General features: G+C 40.2%; 1 protein-coding gene across 1 annotated transcript in view; it reads right to left on the reverse strand.

Moving 5' to 3' along the window:
• Positions 1-20,202, reverse strand: part of gabbr2 (gamma-aminobutyric acid (GABA) B receptor, 2) — a 174,861-nt gene that overhangs the window by 77,078 nt on the left and 77,581 nt on the right. The window contains exons 3-4 of the mRNA XM_071500682.1: positions 8,982-9,152; positions 214-315 (exon numbers count right to left, since the gene is read on the reverse strand). Coding sequence (XP_071356783.1) covers positions 214-315; positions 8,982-9,152 — 273 coding nt within the window. The remainder of the gene's footprint in view (positions 1-213; positions 316-8,981; positions 9,153-20,202) is intronic.

A 20,202-nucleotide genomic window follows, 5' to 3' on the forward strand; every position in this document is an offset into this window, starting at 1 on the left:
CTTGGATAAATTATTCATCATGGAGCATTCACTGTGTGTGGCATCGACTCATATAAGAATACAATATTAAAAAATGACAACTAAGATCTAAATCAATAAGTCCCTAGTTGTTTGGTGTATCTGATATATATCTGAATAAGACTGACATTGAACCATTCCAGCTTTTTTATTTGGTTAGATAGGATTGTAAAGTGCGCAGACTGGATCACTTACCTTGAGCTTCTTAACATTGACACAGGGGTCATTGGAGAAACTTTCTGTATCTGCGATCTGAATGTCTGCTTTCTCCAGCTCATTAGTCAGGTCATTCCTCACCTGTGAGAACCGGAGAAGAGAGCGAGAGAGAAAGAAAGAGAAAGCACATGAGCAGTTGATAATTTAATATGTAAGATGTTCATTGCTCTGATCTTTTTATTTATCATCCAACCCATTGGCATATTCTCTTTCTTGTACTCCTAATACTCACCCTTGAAGACTTTGCTTCATTGTTTTTTCTATCTGCACTGACTGAGCTATATTCAGAGGCGATTTAAGTTGGACGCTCAAAAAGTTCAAAGTTACGACAACTGTCAGAGTTTGCTGGTAAGAATCCAGGTGGGATTACGTCCTTGTTGCTACCTTAAGTCTAAAAACACCAACAGGTGGCTCCATGTTGCAGTAAAAGCAAATATGAGGGATTAAGTGATTTCTACTGCATACCACATATTTCTACATATTTAACAAGAGTAATATACGTACTTCATTTACTTTATATAATATTCTGCTGCCTGTTTTCCATACGCCACTTAGTGTGAAATACTACACATGCTATAGTATGATTTTTTTTCAGAAGGGTTTCACCATATTATACATGTTAACACTTCAATTTTTCCAATCTTATATGTGAATACACTGCACATAGAGAATAGAATAGAATCACTTTTTTGTCATTGCACACAGCTGTACAATGAAATTTGCTGTGCAGCTCCTGAAAACATTTCACACATTCATAATACATACGGTATGTATAAAGCAGGTTCAGGTTGTACCTTAAATTGTGACAGAAAAGACACAAAGACAAGGAGCTTGCCATTTTCACATGACAGAGACACGGCTACTGCAGACATCAAAACCGTCATGACTGACTGTTCAATGTTTAGTTGTAATGGTGACATTATTCCGAGTGCATTTGTCACAGTGAAATGCATTTGTTTTTCACAGAACGACACGAGAAAGAACACATGTACGCTTTAAATGATCTGAACGGGTTACCTGTGGCTTGTCAAAAAGCAGACATATGTGGAGTACTGTAAATGTACCTGCAGCAGCTGTACATCTGCTTTGATGCATTGATTCACAGGAACGGTGGGTAATGGGATCAGGGGAGAGAGAATGGAGCAGGTATCCCACCATGATGGCGAGCTCGAGGTGGTTCATCATACTGCCTCTCTCTCCCTCTCTCCCCTCACAAACACGCAGCTTGTGATTCATCCCTCTGGCTTCCCTCCTTGAAGCTACAATTTTAGAAGAGGCCTTTTTCACAGCAGACATTTTGACTTGTCATCACAGGAAAAGCACAGGTGTAACAAACACCATTAATGATGGCTCTGCTCCATTAAGTTGCTCCAGTAAGGCATGCCAGTAAGCCAGCATGCACAATACCAGGGCACTGGCACAGGAGCACCTAAATGGAATGCAGCCATTATTAACATCATCAGTTACGCCTGTGCCTCGTAGTCAAAATGTCTGCCACGAAAACAGTCTGTGGTTCTCCTCTCTCTCTTTGGCCAAATTTTTCGGATGTCCTCCGGCCATGCCCTGCGGCCCTTAGCCCCTCCACCCCCACCCGAGAGTTTGGCATTAGAGGGCACGTTAAGACATCAGAGAGTGTGTGAGCTCAGTTCACATCAAGCTCAGTTGCCAGAGAAGATGTATAACAGCCAACAGATGAAGGCCCTGTGTGTTTGCCCTATACTTGTCTCTGTGTGCATGTGTGTCACAGTATTTCCCATATTCATGTGTCCTATACTGCTTCAAATACATTTTGGTTACTGCCTTGAAAATGAATAGAAAGCGCACACACATTTATATACATTTATAAACGCACCGCTCCTACTCCATTCAACATTTTAGCCTGAACGTTTTGAAGTTCCCTTATTGACAGAGAATGGAGGGTTGGGTCAGCTTGAATTCATATTATTTATAATGACAGGTTGTCATGACAGAGAAAAGGCATCAAAACAGCCCATAGAAACTTTTCATACCAGTCCTGCAGCATATCCTTCCAGTAGAGTTTCATAAAGCAATGGAAGGCAAACTCAAGACTGGCAAACAGTGTGTTTAGCCATATTTTGACAAGAATAAAACTGACAAGCACTGAAATGGAACAAAGGGAAGTAGATTATGCTAAAGAACTGGTCAGATAAGTTCCTGTGGACATTTTCATGGTTTTATGCTGTTAAAACTTATGAATATTGGAATCAGCTGTAGATTCAAGCGGAGCAAACCCTTGATTCTGTCAATAAAGAAACTACAAGCTCCCACCTTTCAAGGCTACAGTGTGAGTGTTTCATGCTGAAAAGATGGATTTCAGGTGAAGTATCATTCCACGAGCATCTACAGCACATCACAGTGGCGTGAGAGCAGTTACAGATGTTAACACACCCAACACAATAGCAAAACCATGAATGCTACCACAATCTCTATTACTACTATTACTATTGCTATTGCTGTTATATTTGTTAAAACAACTATTTCATGAAATCAGCTACAGGATTGTCGCCATCTAAAAAAAAAAAAAAAACAACAGCATCAACTTTTTTCCCCCATGTGTCTAAATGTCTGTTGTCATAATCGCCTCTTCCTCTGGTACCCTGGAGAGAGCTCTAAATCACTCTGTACATCACTCACTCCTGTACAAACATTCCCTCCAATGTACTGCTCGCTGAGCTGAAACAACAGGGAGGCCGCAGTGGATCGATATAACCAGGTTTTGCTCTTGAGGAACAATTGGCTTGGTGGTCTGGACAAGCTACAATGTCCTGTTGTGTTGAGCATTGATCTAAAAGGCCTGGCTGCTGCCACGCTAGGAAACTAGCTGGGACAAGAAAGGGGCGGCAGCTGTGTGGACAGAATAATGCACAACAATCACACTTAGATAAGACATATCGTATGGAGATACATATACAACAACAGACAAAGTCTGACACACAAAGCCATTCACCTCTCATAAAAAAAAGCCCTTGTCACAAGAGGATTTTCATTGGTTTGACTTTGTGTTTTCTCCCCTGAGATGGAAAAGAACAAATACATCTGTGTTCTGCTGGACTGAGTGTGTCAGATAAAGCGAGGGAGATGGAGGGGAGGGGGATTGAGGGACAGTGGGAGGAGAAAACTGAGCAGCTTTCCTGCGTAACAAAAACATCCTCCATTGTCTGGGGCAGCCTGGGAATCCCCAGCAGCAAATACAGAGGAGAAATAATCCTACTGCACATCTGAGCATGCACACACACACACAGACACACAGACACACACACACACACACACACACATACACACACAAACGCGATGCATAAAATGACAGTGTCAGAGTTCTATGTGTAAAAAGCAACAGTGTTAAGACAGGTCAGGGTTTTTTTTTTTTTCAGTATACGCACAATCTCTTTATCCTTGTTGCACAAAGAGACACACATAAACAAAAACTATACCACCACACACAACCATGAACTAAATTAAGATGAAGTGACCAGCTGAGGAAGTTGAGGGATACCCTGTGAGAATTTGTGGTGTCTATGACAGAATGAAGTATCATCCCACACCTATTCCACTGTCTGTAGCCTGGAGCATGGCACGGAAACCTCTATCAAACAGTCATCTGTCTTTGTTCTGTTTTTGTTTTTTGTTTTTTTTTATTAAATGTGTGTATGTGTGCTGTCTGCAGAGGGCACAGGGTCGTACATTTGCTCTGCACTGGAGCACTGTAAAACAAAACCAAAAGCTTGGTGACTTAAATACATAGCTCAAGTCATCAGAGCATTCATTTCAGTTTTCGAGCTTTCAAGTCTTTTTAATTTGTCCATCACAAAAATTGCAGTACAATTATTTTTTTAAAGGCATTGGTAGTACAGCTGTGTGGTTCTATTGTTCAGTCTACAGTTCCTCTGCACCTAATTTCATATTTTGTAGGGATCCAAGAGGTAATCAAAAAAAAAAAAAGTTCTTGCACACCTTAAAGTCCATCATTCTGTACTCCCTTTGTGATGTGTGAACTTCATCAGGCAAATTCATCAATTTTGATAAAATGAGCAAGTGCCGGCCAGTGGTGTATGTAATGCTATACTGTCACCCTATTTTTTAGAGCTGCAACAGGGGATTTTATTTTTATTATTATTTTTATTATCAAACTATCTATCGTTTAGCTTGTTCATCATTTCATTGATGAATTCAGAAATCTGCATCTTCAAATTGCATGCTTTGTCAAACCAATAGTCTAAAAACCCAAAAATATTTCGTTTACTACTGTGTCACATAAAATCAAATCATCACAATCATCACAATTGAAAAGCCAGAGTGAGGAAATGTTCAGTATTTTTGCTTGGCAGTTGACTTGAATGACTAACCAATATTGAGATTGATCAATTGATTATATAGTTTTCCCAGCTCTAATATCCTGTAAAAATTTAAAGCTCAGCAATCGCGCCTTTAAGCTTGATCTCAAGATGAAGTAAGTGCACTTTCACTTGGAGAGATGTCCTTTCCAAACCAAATCACAAACTAGCACTAAGCTCGACATTTGCAATCAAACAAATAATTTCAAAAAAGCAAAAACAAACCCAAAAAAAAACGAAATTCACACCCATCAGGAAACCACAAACAGACTAAAAGTGAGTGCCCCGATGCAGAGCAAGTGAGTAGCTTTGGATGATTCAGATGGCACCAGTATGACACTGTGAGACAAGCAGACATATCATTTCCAGGCACGTTCACAGTTTGAAGCCCCTTTGCAATGACGGGTGTGACTGCTTGTGTGTGTTCAATAGTGTCACACATGCCAGAGCGTTAGCAGGTGTGTTTTATCATTCCCTCTGTCTGTCTGAGCTCTGTGTGTGTGTCTCTACACTTTCATAATGCATTTGTGTGTCCACCAGCACATTTACGGAACAGAGACAAAAGAGAATGTGACAGGTGCATTTTCATGCAATTTGGCTTTTACAAAAGTGGCAATGTGATGGGTCCTCGCACACATCTGTCTCTCATATTGTGCGCTACATCTCTATACAAATCGCCATGCAGATCCAAGAGTTCAGACCATAATGCCATTCGTGTGCTTATACAAACTAGCGTGACAAATGGTTGTGCCGCAGCCTGATGACAAGCTCTCAACAGGCTTCCTCTCGCGGCCTTACATGCCCTGTATAATGGCATGAGTGAGTCATTCTGAAGAGGAATTTAAACAACATTACATGGTCATTTGTAATGAACAGCAGCTGATGGCTACAGAGAAACTGTGAAATGCCCAAACAAGGCTAACAACCAAGCAATTTTTAGATTGCAAGCAGGATTTCTGTGAAAGGTAGAGAACGAGAGCGAGGGACTGTCAGTGAGTGGACGTTGAGAGAGGAACTTCTGCTGGATTTATCAGTGGTCATAGTATAATTAAACACTTGAGCTCAGAGGGTTCCAGGCAGAGGACAGAGTCCTAATCCTGTTCTCAGTCAGGTCTGTTATCTGACTGACTGATGATGGCTGCTCTGTTCCTGGGTGAGTCCTGTTTGTCTGACAATCTCAATAATGTTGATTGCTGTGTGTGTGTGTGTGTGTGTGTGTGGACAGACACTTTCACACTACCAAATACATAGCCTTTACTCATTCTCATTGCTCACTATAAAAAAACCCCAGCCCCCTCCATTAATGGAACATCATTGTCCATCCAAAAACAGACTGTTTCAACGTTTCAGTGGTGCTCATAAATAGAGGTGACGAGCTGGCTTTAGCTTACAGGTTACAGTCCCAGGGGACACTGCACTGTATATGTGTGTGGTGTGCATGCCACTGACTGAATCCTTAACTAGTGTTACATAACATTAACCTTGCGAGCACTCTCCCTGGGAAACAGCACTGCGGATCAGTAGGGGAGAGAGTTTGAAAGGGAGAGAAAAAGAGAGATGTAGAGGTGGTGGAGGTGACAACACTGCCAATACTATACTCATTATGTAAATGCGAGTGTGTATGTGTGTACACACATGCATAATGTACCATATATACAGTACAGTACAATTATGCCCATTAGTGACGTTCCTAAATTTAAATCCAGTGGATTTCTGACCACTCCATCACACTGGTGGTATATTTTAATAATACTAAGGCCTAGACTTGTTTGGTTTGTGGATTGGGAGGACATTTGCTATTTACAAAACACTGTATTATTAGATACTAGAAAAACACAGCATAATCAAATAATTGACACCTGACGACATTCTAAAATAATCATGTCAGGACTAAGTAACATACACACGTCCATGAATAACAATTAACATTAATGTGGACGACACACCATCCAACCAAATGGAGCAGTGACAGCTGCATTAAAAGGTAACCAAGAGACTCATAATGCATTTCACTGTCACATTATTTTTCTATTCTTCGGTGGCATTCACTTATTACTTTGCATCTCATCAACCATTTGTCTTGCTGCACGTTGCTGTGACTTTCGGCGGCACCAAAACTCAGCGTGCTCTGAACCTGACAGAGGATTGTACGAATCATGAAGTACGGAAGCGATGCTTGCATATTTGTAAATCAGGATTAGAGGCCAATCTTGTGGCAGGTTGATTGAATCGGGCCGTCCGTCTTCCTCCCATCCTAAGCCCCTTGGCGCTTTCAGGAGGGGAGAGATAAAGGGATTTGGGCTCTCTGAGATTTGCAGTGAGACTTCTTATACATCCCCCACCTCCACCTCCCACCCCCAGCTGCTGAGCAGATTGTTTTCAACCAGGGCCCTGAGGCAAGAGCTCACAATATGTTCCCTCAAATTTCCGCTTTCAATACCTCTGACATGGCTTTTTTTTATGCGAATGTTCCCATGTTCCTGATGTGATTTAATGATTGTGCCATGAGTTTGAGTCGTTATCCACAGGCATGACGAATCTGTACGTTTTGTTTAAGTTCAACCTTCCTGGAAAAGGAAATTTTGAGTTTGACTCACTAGTCAGCATCCATTTTGGAATTTAAACTTGAATATCCTCTGCTCACGCTGTTTGTTTCCCTTTGTAGTAAAAAGCCGTTAGACACTTATTATAATAGAGAAGACTTTTCCATGGAGACTCCTGATGTGTGCCTCCCGCTCCTGAGATGAAATCCGACTTACCACAACTTTTAAAGTTAAGTCCTCTAGCTTCAGTCGACACAGGCTAGTTCTAGGAGTGACTTTACCCAACACGAGCGATGTACAGTAAGCTGAGTGCTGCTCATTGAACTACACCAGTCTGAATTTAGTAAATAAAGATAGCAAAATCATGTAAACATTCATTTCTATTGTTTTTCTTGAGAAGGCAGAGTTAAAATTGCTGCCATGTCATATATGTGGTATTTTATGTTTTATGCTGTATTTTAATATGTTTGTATCGGCGCTGTCTTGGCCAGGTCTCTCTTGTAAAAGATTTTTTTTTTTTTTTTTTTTTTAAATCTCAATGGGACTTCCTCGTAAATTATTGGAAAAAAACAAAAATTGAAGTTGTACTCTAACATCTGCTCTAATTTGTTCCTCAGGTGGAGAAGCAGATGAAAGCACTATTTCTTTCCAGCCAGCAAAATGATCTTTATTCATTACTAAATATATGAAACTGAGTAAGTGGCAGAATTAAGCTCTGCTTTTAGTTTTAAAAAATTCTTAAAATTCCCTCAGAATCCAGTAAGAGTGTCACATGGGTGGAAAAGTATTAATTCAGTCAACCAGTGGAGAATAGTGGGATTTAATTGTTTGCCTCCCACTCAAATCATGTTGTCATCTGAAAGAATTTTGTAAACAAATGCCAATCATTGTTCGGTGCTGTTACTACTTCCAGACTCCCGGCATCTGTATATGACATGATGAAAATCTCCCTGACTGAGAATATATTCAGTTTTTTATTAGTTAGTTAGTAGTTAGTAAGATGTTAACCTTCACCTTCAAAACATAAAAAGATTTTTCTCATAAATCTAGAAAGTACGAGGGCGGCAAGACTGGAATGAATAAAACTAGAGGGACTCTTAAAACTCCTGTGCAACACAACAACACTTGTAAACTGTTGTCACTTTCAGAACTGTGTGTTAAAGCTGATAATACCAAGCCATGTTATTAAATATTTACATGCCCACTGGTCAGTGTGGGATTTTAACTGCTCTGCTTTTGTATCTGGCCCACTTTCTGAGCTTGTGGAAGTTTTACAAACACATTTTTTATGAGCAATAAAGAAATACACAAATAAAAAGAGAACATATATTTTTCGGTCCTGCAAACTATGAAGCAGAGGTTTTATAATTCAGCAGATGCACAATTTTTTCCTTAAATTTTGAGGTTAAATTCTGTTCAGTTATTAATGTGCTATTATTGCTGTCGTCTTTGCGAGAACTGATGTATCTATTTGCCTTCATTATTGCAAATACTTGGTTGGTTTCAAGAATGATTTGTGGGTTAAGCAGCACCAGACAGCTCTAATTATATAAAACAGAAACATCTGTTCATGAAACATTCATCCATATAGATTTTTCCAGCCACCACTCAGTGACTCTGATTTTGAAACCTTACAGGTATAATGAATCAATTAATCATTGCACAGAAAATGCCACATTTTTTTTACAAATTGGTGTTAATTTCGTGTGTATTCTGGACTGTAGTGTCAACTCCAGCACCTCCCTTTTTTTTTTTTTTTTTTTTTTTTTTTTTTTTTTTTTACATCAACTTTCACAAAAATGTTTACATTTTAAAATATATTCCCTTTAAAGAGTGAACAACAAGAACTGACCTCTGAGAACCTCTGGACATCCTGTGTAAGTGTCCCCACGCGGCTCCAGTTGTAGTAGTTGAGGAACTTTACTACAGCAGGGTTCACGGCGTTGTCTGAGGGGACAGTGCGGAAGAAGTTGGGGTACTTTTTCTTGTCTGCCAGAACTGGGGTTGTAGCTGCAAAGGACAGCTGTAATGAAAAAAAGAGAGAAAGAAAAACAATGAGCACCAAGTCTACCTCTCAGGGTAAATACAACGGTCATAAATACTCCTGGAAACAAACTGTCAGATTAGGTTGGTTTCACTTTACTGTTGGTACAGTTGCACTGTTAAGTACTGTGTCGCTGAACCCAATGCACCGGATGACAGATCTCAGGTCTGCCTCTGCTGTGGTCAGTGGCCATTTCAGGGATCAAACCATGGTAGTGCATCCGTGACCAACGTGCACACGCACACACTAATTCGCAGTCTCAGGCTGTGAACAAATCAACTCTTTCAAATTACTTCAAATGTCAGTGAAATAGCACCTTCAAAGAGTAACTGTAAATAGATCTGTAAATATTGGGTGGAACTGATGACCCCTGTATGCATGACCTTTCAAGATGGCTTCATACTGTGCCTGTGTGTGTGTGTGTGTGTGTGTGTGTGTTTGTGTGTCTGTACTTGTACTTCTATCTTTCTGAGGACCAGTTTGAGTTTTAGACCTTGGGAGTGAGGGCATTTTTGCCGGTCCTCATAACTTCAAGGGCTGATTGAAGGTTAAGACTTGGTTTTAGGGTCTAGAGGCTAGGGAATGCATATTGACAATAACTGTCCTCACAAAAATAGAAGTGCAAGTATGTTTGTGTGTGTGTGTGTGTGTGTGTGTGTGTGTGTTTGTATGTCAGAGTCTGTATAGGTGTGTCCCTGTTTGTATTTGATGACAAGAGAAAAGCAGCTTAGCACTGTGATTCATCTTTGGGTTAAAAGCATTTCCGTTCTTCACATGCAAGCAGTTTGAATCAGAGTCCTCGCTCACTCACACACACACACACACACATACATACACACACACAAACACACACACACTGGTCTTACCTGAGTTGTGAGGACACTTATTGACTTATTGCCTTACCTAGCTCTTTACCCTAACATTAACCATCACAGCTATATGGCTGAACATAACCCTCACTCTATCCCCACCTTAAACCTGATTCTAACCTGAATCCTAATACCAATTCTCAAACTTCAAACAGCACTTTGAAGGTGCGTCAGAAAGCTAGAACCGGCCAAAATGTCCTCCCTTTCCCAAAATGTCATCACTCCAAAGGTCTATAACTCATGGTTTTTTAAATGATATGAAGTACACACACACACATACATATACCTAAGACCTAAGAACCATAACCTAAGAATAAAATGTGCTGAACTTCAAACACTAATTGCTTTTTTTTTTACACAAACCTATTACCCTGTTTGACCACAGCAACCTCAGCGAATTTTGAGCACATCTCATGTAAATCAATTTATGTTCTCAAAAGACGCAGACTATGCCAAACTTTGAATGGCAACTTTTCAACCACTTTTCCAGAGCTAATGAACTAAATATGATGCAGCAAGCACAAACCCTCACTGAATGTAATATAGCTGGAAAAGTTTGAGTGTGTAACTTAAGCTGATGCTGATGTAGTGGTGTCAGGCGTGGTCATGAAACACAATAACAATGTCTATAAATGTAATCCACTGATGTGCTGCTAGGTTGTGGAAAAAAATAAATAAAAAAGTTCAGATTTGTTTGTCTGTGTTTTTCCACTCCACTGTTGCCAGTGGAATATGTTATGCATATATAAAGTATAAAGCCATCTCTCACTCTCTCTGAAACACACACACACAGACACCATCACCACCACAGTCACACTCCTGATTCCCAACCATCCCACCTTTCATTTGTCATTTCCATGCTAATCAAGTTTTGCTCTCTCTTTCTCTCTCTCACACACACATTTTCAACAATAGGTCACTAATTTTCCCCAGAGACAAAAACAGCTGCAATTAATTTTTGTATTAAGATTAGAATTGGCAAGTCTGTACAACCAGTATGCGCCGGAACAGACAAACATCTGCCACTTCATTGTTCAATTCACACTTTTTATATTAAGCCTGAATGATTTCATGAACAACTGGCAACATTGTGTATTATCCTTGGAGGAGTATAACTAATCTGTGTGCTCTAAGACATTTTTTACAAACACCAAAAAGACGTTTGTAAAGATGTATAACTTTCAGAGCAGAGGTCTGACAGGTGCTGAATATTTCGGCACTAGCAGCCGAGCTGAAATAATAAAGCACCGTGCTCTATTTTCAATGTCCTATCTGTGTTAATTTAATGAGCGATATGAATCAGTGCAGGGTTAATTACATACTTTGTAGAGATTAAGCAGAACTTGTGATTCATGATAGCGATCAACACAAGGATATTATAATTCTGACTGAGACCAAGAGGTACACCAGTAGATTTGCTCAAAAGGCGTACTAAAGCCTTGAGGAGTTCAAGCACCTCCTAACTTTAGGGTTGACTCTGATCTTTTCATTAAGCCTCTATCCACTTCTAGACATCTTCACTACTCATTAATCACAGTACTGCTGATATAATTGTACTGTACAAAACTGATTACCACTGAAAAAGCATTGCAGCATGATGGAGAAGACGGTAACTGACTTAGGATGACAGACGTGAAAACTTTACTGAAGGATTAGAGGACATTCAAGAGTCAAAAGTCATTTATAGAAACCAGGACTGACATTCCCAGGAGTGTACTGTTTGGTGTAAGATAACATGACAGCTATGAAAGTGCAATTTAGCTTTAACTTGACCTTATTGGGTAGAAATACAGTCAAGTTGAACATGATTTTTGACTTCTTAAACAACATTAAATATTCTATATTAGCAGAAAGATTCACCTAAATTGCAGGCCTGCCTTTTATTTTAAACCCTCACCAACCTCTATGCTCTCAGTCACTTCATTGGATCCCAAATCTACAAGTCCTCACCCAACCAGTGGGAAACCCTTGGTTTGGCCCTCTAAATCACCACTTTCTGCACGGACGCACAGGGGTTTGTATTCACACATCAACGCGACGGGCTTTTAAAACAACACATGGATTACAGCCATCAATTAAGCAGGAAGAAAGGCCTTTATCTCGCTACCACTGCTAAATCCAAAATCACCCACCAGTCTTAGAGGGCTTCAAGGGGTCTTTCCAGCATTGCCTTAATCTCTGTTTAGCTAAGGCTGTTTGCAACAGCCACACTGGGAGATTTTCTCAAACCAAATTGATTGCACCAGTCCTCTCACAACTGCACTGGCAGGAGACTTCATGGTCAGAAGAAGCTCCACAAACTTATCCTTTCCCTCCTTCAGTGTTCATGGTTCACCTAGGTTATGCTGTTTTGTAGGAGTTGTTTTTGCTTTTGGCACAATTTTACTTGTTTCATCTGTTACAACACTACGCTGAGCTGAGAATCCCAGAAGAACGACATAAGAAAAATATTGACCAATAAACACACATGCTGAATTTAAAACTTTACTGGAGTGCAGGCGCTACAGTGCCTGCTATCCACTTTCTTTATTTGAAGGGAAAATACAGAGATCAGTGGTAGATTTCACAGGGCCATGAGCAGGCAATGACTCTTTTCATATTATCAGTTTATGAGGTCAGTTAAAGGTCGGTGATAAAGCTTTAAAAACATAAAATCAACAATAAATAAATACTTCCTCTGTTTAAATTCACCCAGCATTGTTCTATCGGGATGTTTTGGGAATACAAATGTGTAGAAGAGCAGCAGAGGTGCAGACTAAATTGTTTTTTCACCACTTGAAACTTCCTTTGGTATCAGAGAGCAAACTTACTGTTTCAGATAATACTGTTGACACACTTAAAAATCCAATAAAAAACATTATGGCACCGTAAGTAATCAATTTTTCATTTCTGTATCCTTGCAGATAAAACTTAAGTCATGCAGTAACTGTTCAGGTTCTATGAAAATGAGATGAGTGTGAGTAAAGGCCTTGACATACAAGGATCTAATATAGTATTTCATGAAACAACATAACTGTTGACTCAAGCTCAATTTGACTGTTTGCTGTGAATCAAAATGGCCAATGGGAAGCAGAAAATAATATTTTAATCATGGCATTAGGCAAGGGCAGTTTCTCCATCTGTTTCATATAAGAGCAAAATCTAGGACAGTGACACAAATACACTTTGTTTAGCCACAGAATTTAGGTCAGATGATGTGAGGGGCTAAAGTTTACGAAGATAAAATGCATGATTTTTTTTTTTTTTTCTACAGGTCAATCCATGTTAACCATAGCACAGTTTTGCAGGAGGACAGTGTATCAAAACAGTAAAGATGGGGGGGAGCCCCAGTGCATTATTTAAAGAATAGGCTTGTCTTTATCTAACTCTGAACAGCCTTTTTCAGAGGAAAAGCTAAAAATAGTCCCATGATATCACACATCTGAGAGTAGTGGCTTATGTAAGAGGGTTTTAAAGAGGGACGGCCCAAATAGGACGGTCTTTGTTGGAGAGCTCTACACCAGTGTCAGATTTACACATGCAGTGTGCACATACACACAGATCATGCACAGGTTAAAGCACATGCATTCACACACTCTGGAACCACTGATCTCTGTGATACACACAAACTGCAGCAGCCCTCCTTTGCCAGTGGTAATTAAAACTGTGGCAATGGGCTCCGACCAGCTTCTCATCTCACTACAAGGTCACTGAGGCTCTTGGTAATGTGGCTGAGGATCCGTCTGGCCCCGCTGAGACATAACGTTTTTGTGAAGACTTGAGGGGAATCACTGATACCATCACGGTGGATCATCTATTTAGGCATTCTATACACAGTCGCTTATCACATGCTATTTGAATTGAGTACAAAAGCTTTGCTGCCTCTCTATTTGGGCTTCCTCAAGGTACAACCAAATTTTTTTTACGTTTATGCGTGGACAAATAGTGAGAGAGAAGCCGGAAAAGAAAATAAGGAGAGACAAAGTGAGAGACCATGGTGAGATTTTTTAGATCTGATTAAATGACACCTTACTGAATGAATTGATTACATTTCACACTTCACTTTCACACTGAGTCAATCATCTATGGATTTTTTGTGGGGCTTTAAGACTTGCAATTGTCAGGGTGCTGATTATGGAGCTGTCTTTTATGCCTTTATTTGATTGGGACAGTGATGACAGACAGGAAATGTGGGGAAAGAGAGTAGGGGATCAAAATGCAGCTAATGGTCTGCGATTGGAACGAGTGCATCCCACGCTCATGTGGGATGCAACCTGACCACTTGGCTCTCATCTGTCCATTCCATAGAAGCTATAACCGCTGTTCCTCTAGTTGGCTATTAGTGCTCTTTGCAGGAGTTGGGTGTTGTTAGGTAGTGGGTAAGATGAAGGTGGCTTGTTTGTCTGGCTCCGTTATAACACAGCCACAGAAGATTGCTGCGTCTAATGACCTAGATATAGCTATTAAAGCCTTTATTACCAACATCCACTGCAAAATGTCTCTGTTTATATCTTCTGCAGTATACCTGCCTGATTTGGCATGAGACTGGGAATCAGTGGTGCATAAAGGCAACAACCTTTCCAAGAAGAAGCGGTTTGCAGGCAAAATACGGAAGATGCAGGAGTGTGGCTAATCACATTGACGGCTCTAATAGCATTGATTGGTCCTAGCGGGACCGCTTCGCAATAGGATCCGCTGGTGCTAATTGTGTGGTTGGCCTTTGAATAATGAAGTGGCCATCACGGACAAGCTACATGAAAAATAAATATTAGGTAGATATCAGCTCACTTGCAGTGTTTTGCTCATGCCTTTTAATGTTTATTATACCAAAGGTGTTGCATCACTAATGAATCTGAAACTGTGAGCTGACCGCATCACTAATGTATTCTTACCACACAAAAATTATGTAAATATCATGCACAGAAAGGAACAAGAAGCAAACTGATTTTTTTTTCTATAATTATGCTTCCAAAAAGTTCTGGTAACAGAAAATTAATGTTACACCAACACCACCAGTGTTTACTATTCATCCAATAGCAAGTACTTAAAACTAGCTGTCACTCTTTGATCAAGTATCTAGGCACAAATATCAATAAGACCATAATTTTTGTGGAAAATGTGATCAATATTTCAACTGCACACTGACAAGATACAAAACATCCAAAAATAAGCACTGCTCTCCACTTTAAAGAATCATTTCCCACCTCTACAGTCTTTACCTCACAAATTCTGCAACAATTTTTAAAATGTCTGGATATTGGTCTCTGAATATGTCCTTTTTTCTGTCATTGATGTAATACAGGCGCACTGCAGCAGACACATATGGGATATCAATAAGACATGATTAGCAGGTCTCAAAAGGTCACCCATAAAGTGATGAATTACCTGCATCAGGGATTGTCAACTGGTGGCTAGCGGGCCACATCAGGCTCGCCATAGCTTCCCATCTGGCCCACAGAATACTAATGAATTCAGAAACTGTGAGGAGGAAAAAAATGTGTTCCTGTGTTTAGCTTTTTTTTTCTTACATACAGCAGCAGCCTGCCACTATATCAACGCTGACCACCACATATTAATTTTTCTATTTTTCTTACTATTTCAAATGGGCAAAATTTTATTTCATTGTAGAGCATTACTTTGCTCAGCCTTTCCTCTTTCTCTCTCTCTCAAACTGTTTGACCACAGATGTGTGAACAGCCCCTCTTCTCCGTGCACACTCTGAATCCAAACATGATCAAGATGGAAGGAAGGATTGTTGTTGGCTTTTCCCCACAGAGAAGAAAGCTAGAATAGCTGGTAGTCAATATCGACTGCTTGTGCGAGTGGATAACATTCATGTTAATTCTTTTACTCTGACCCTGAATGTTTGCTTCCTCGATCACATGACTATCAAAAAATATGTCCTTCTGAGGAGGTGCAAAAACAGTCTGGACCAGAGGTATAAGCAAAACAGAGTACCTAGAAACTTAAGAAAACATGTGGGAAAGCAGTCGATTGTGATTAGCTATCCAATTAATTTGTTTCCATTATTTCCAGGCTTCAGCCATTGCTGCTGTGGCAGCTGAAGCAGCAAGAGAGGGTCAGGAAGGGTTAGCTGGAGCTGGTGAAGAGAGAGATGTAGGAGCGAAGGAGGAGGAGGAGGAGGAGGACAGCAGTCTCGGCGGAGGTCTGCATTTTTTAGTTAGTATCCATTTATCATTATGGATTTCCCAGATTCTTTAGGAGTCTGTTCACACTGATATAAACTAATAAAAATAACATTAATTTTGTAAAATATTAAACAATAAGAGGCTGATTAGATTTAACCAGTGAATCTGCTTAGGCAAACAGGTCAAGTCAACAGTAAGTGCATTCAACATACCACTGAAATGCAGCACTCACACTAGACAAAATACTCAGATTGTATCTTTTGCAATATTATTTAGGCCCCAAAAGCGAAAGGCAGGGTTTCTATAATTTTCCTTTAATGCCACTCACAATAGGGTTGTTATTTATAAAGGGGTAATCTAGGGTCACAATGAATTTTATACACATGCAGTAAAGTCAGATCCAGATTGGATGCAACCCAGAATAACATACTTTCCAAAGGTGCTTTGAGCCAATGCCAGCAAGTTATAAAACTGAAAGGAAAGGTTTCATAATCAGAAGGGATAGTATCAAACAACTTCAAACGCTCAACCCACCCATGCCTATTATCTCTACCTTCGCCCACAACACAAGAGATTAAAAGCCCATCCATCCTGCCGGAGCCCCAGGACCCCGTGCAGAGTAATAGCACGGTAATAGTAGTGCTGTTGATCAGGAAGCACAGAGGAGGTCCTGGGCTTTATTCAATATTCAAGAGAGGCATTTGGTGCACTGTGGGTGAACCCAGCTGGAGAGGTGGCAGTAAGGGAGAAGCTTTGGACCCCACACCGACCACATCCAGACCTCATTAGCACCAAGATGGGGGAAGGAGAAAGATGAATACTATGGATAGATGGTAGAGGAGTTGACAGAGGAGCCCAGTGGTGATAAGAGAGTCAGGTATGGCGGTGGAGACAATGGAAGGAGAGAGACGCAGACAAATAGAGAATGTGAAGAATGAAAAGAAGATGAAATAGAAATGATGTGCCAGTCATTAGGTGATATATATGCTTTGGATTATTGATTTTATACTGCTATTGTTGGTGTGTGTGGGCTCTATGAGCTTGTGAAGACAATGCAAACATACAGCGTTTCTGCATATCTACTATTCCAGATCATCATATGGCTCAGTCAAGCATGTGTTGGTAAAAAAAACAGGAAAACCAGTGTCTCCAATTATGGAAAGAGAAGCGAGGCAGCGCGGTGAAGTCATCTCATTTTAAAGTTGTGGGTTAAATGGAGAGGAGTGAAATCCGCTCAACTCCACTGCAATTTAGCTCTGCAATGTGAGAATGATGAAGAACATATTGCTACATGGATCATCTGCTAGAGGAGAGATCAGATGTGCTAATAGCAGACACAGAACACAGTAGATTCAGGTCCTCACTCTGCACAGTAGGACAGAGACATGACAGCTTCCTTGCACAGGTGTGTGTGAGTTCACCTAGTGTATATTCTGTTCTGTTGTTTATTATAGACCAATGCACAAACTCTTTTGCATGCATGCAATTTGATTTCTGACCATAAAGACTTATTCACATCTGAGGCTCAGTGTTATGCAGGAAATTAATAATAATCAGATGTATTTTTTGGATCTCACGATATATCACAACATGGAGAAGGTATTCTAAATCACATGTAAAATTTAAATATAATTTAACTACTCTACATTGTTGAACATAAATATAAACATGTCAACTAAAATGACAATGTTGAAATTTGCTTAGAATAATTAGAATAACAATACAATTCCATCCAAATTCAATAATTGAATTGAATTACTGTCCCACCCTACTCACACACATGAACACAAAAACTAAGAAGGCTACATGTGAGGAAAATATCCACCTTCCACTGGACATTTACACCACTGAAAACTCTCACACATGCACACACAAACGCACATTTGAAGGTGGGCATCACAATCGATTTTACAAGGCATTGGTGTTTCATTTTTCCAAATAGCTGGGAGCTATTTGAGATGAGACACATTAGCTATGCGTGTGTGTGTGTGTGTGTGTAGGGGGGGGGGGGGTCCACACAGAAGCCGGAGGACAGGAAGTGGAGGCTGATAGTGGTGGTGGTAGTGAGCAGATGATGTGAGACCATTTAACCCATATTAGCATGATCGCTGTTGGCGCGCCTTCTTCAGAGGGAATTAAACATAAAAACATGGAACATGATCAGTAAAAATAAATGAAATAAAATGTTGTGTAGAGCTGATGATAATACTGATGATGGGAATAAGGAAAAATATCCCTGTTACATTTGAGACATTTACTGCCCATAGATATTTGAAGATAAAACATCTAAATTAAATTTCAGAACAAAGTGGTGAATATACAAAGTTTTCTGTAAAAACTCACCGCTGCAGACTTCCTGCACATTATACTTCAGAAGTAATACTTGATACTGTGAAACCTTTTTCCCATCATAAGGATATTCATAAAAACTGTTTTAGTGGAAAGGACAAAATATAATATTGGAGAAACCGCCAAATGATTGTACCTTTTTATTGTGAGCATCATTTCTAAAATGTCAATCACATACAAGAATTTAAATATGCTAATGGTCACAGAAAACCTTACTTTCAAACAGTTCAATTTCTACAGTAAAACAACAGTGAAAGCCATTCATAGGTGCAGATGACTCTAACACGCGCTCCACTATATTGTGTGACAGGATACGGCACATCATCACATACTGTGCCCACTTACTGGCCTCTAGACAGCTGAGTGATGTGACAGTTGCCTTAATGGCTTTTGGGCTGATGCAGCCCCTGCTCTAACATGTCAGTCATGTTATAGCTAATGTCGACATGTATACGCCCACCCACAACCACTGACTGAGTGATGTTCTGTTTATGCTTTGCTGCCCTTGCACAACACCCCATCACATCACTCTTATCTCAGGTCAATGGTTTAGACCTGGTTTTCATCCTCTGCGTCTCTTCTCTCAGGCTGTCATTTTCAACGGCTGCGTCTGTCCCTCCTCATACCTGCAGCTGGCTTCACTGACTTGGACATTGTCAAGTACGAAGCTCCTTTCCTGTGCTGTGCTGGGCACTTGGATTGCCCTGCACAGTCATCATACATGCATTGCCATGTGAGGCAGAGACTTTTATTTACTCGCTGAAGGTTTTTCAATCCATTGTGCATGGACATCCATTCCATGCATGCAACGCTTCCTCTTCTGAGGTTCCTTTTGTTCGGTTTGGTCTGACTTTTCCAAAACCACACAAGTTGTATAGTAAGAGGAACATGATGTATAAAGAGAAAGTGAGGAAAGGGCAAAGAAGAGTGAAAGAGTATTCTACTATCATCAGTAAGGTGAAACACAATGAATCAACCAAAAGTATTCTAAAGTCAAAATAACTGAAGCATCACAAAAACCCCAATTCTAAAACATAAGGCTCAGCCTTAAGTGTTAAGGCTCCAGTTAATCATCACAAGGCTGATGGTCACTCATCTCACATGTTAACGCTGTGTAAAGGAGTTTGAGCTCACATTAAGATGCTAAGCTCTTCCCTCGAGCTGACCACTTAAAGCTACAGCAGTGCCACAGCCTGAATGGTGGAGGAAGCTTCCGAACTCTCAGGTCGTGGGTGACCTCAGTGTTTGGCTTGCCCGACATGATCAAATGTGTAAAACAGCTGCAGAGATATGTTGAGGTTGATATGTCCATTAAATGTTCCCAAGTTGTTAAAAATGAACTCATAAGAGTACATGTCTGCGGAGTGGTGGAGTATACCTCACAGTACACACAAGAACCACCTGTCCACTTGGAGGCTACCTTTAGGTTTACCGCACACACACAAATGTCAGCGCATCTAGCGAGTGAGTGAACAAGAGAGAGAGAGAGAGATCGATTCATATTTTTAGCGCTAAAGTTACGACACAACGCCACCATAAAACTGATTAGCCTACCACGTGCATTTCAAAGACCAACCAATCAGCCAGAAAAACAACATCTGGCTGATTAATAGGCTACAATATACTATTATGTATTGAATATCCCAGAGAAATGTGCAGGAAAGGTCGACATTAAACAGGCAA

This window comes from Trachinotus anak, unplaced genomic scaffold (assembly GCF_046630095.1).
Source record: "Trachinotus anak isolate AG129_WGS33_773 ecotype Australia unplaced genomic scaffold, CSIRO_AGI_Tana_v1 ptg000016l, whole genome shotgun sequence".
Lineage (NCBI taxonomy): Eukaryota > Metazoa > Chordata > Actinopteri > Carangiformes > Carangidae > Trachinotus > Trachinotus anak.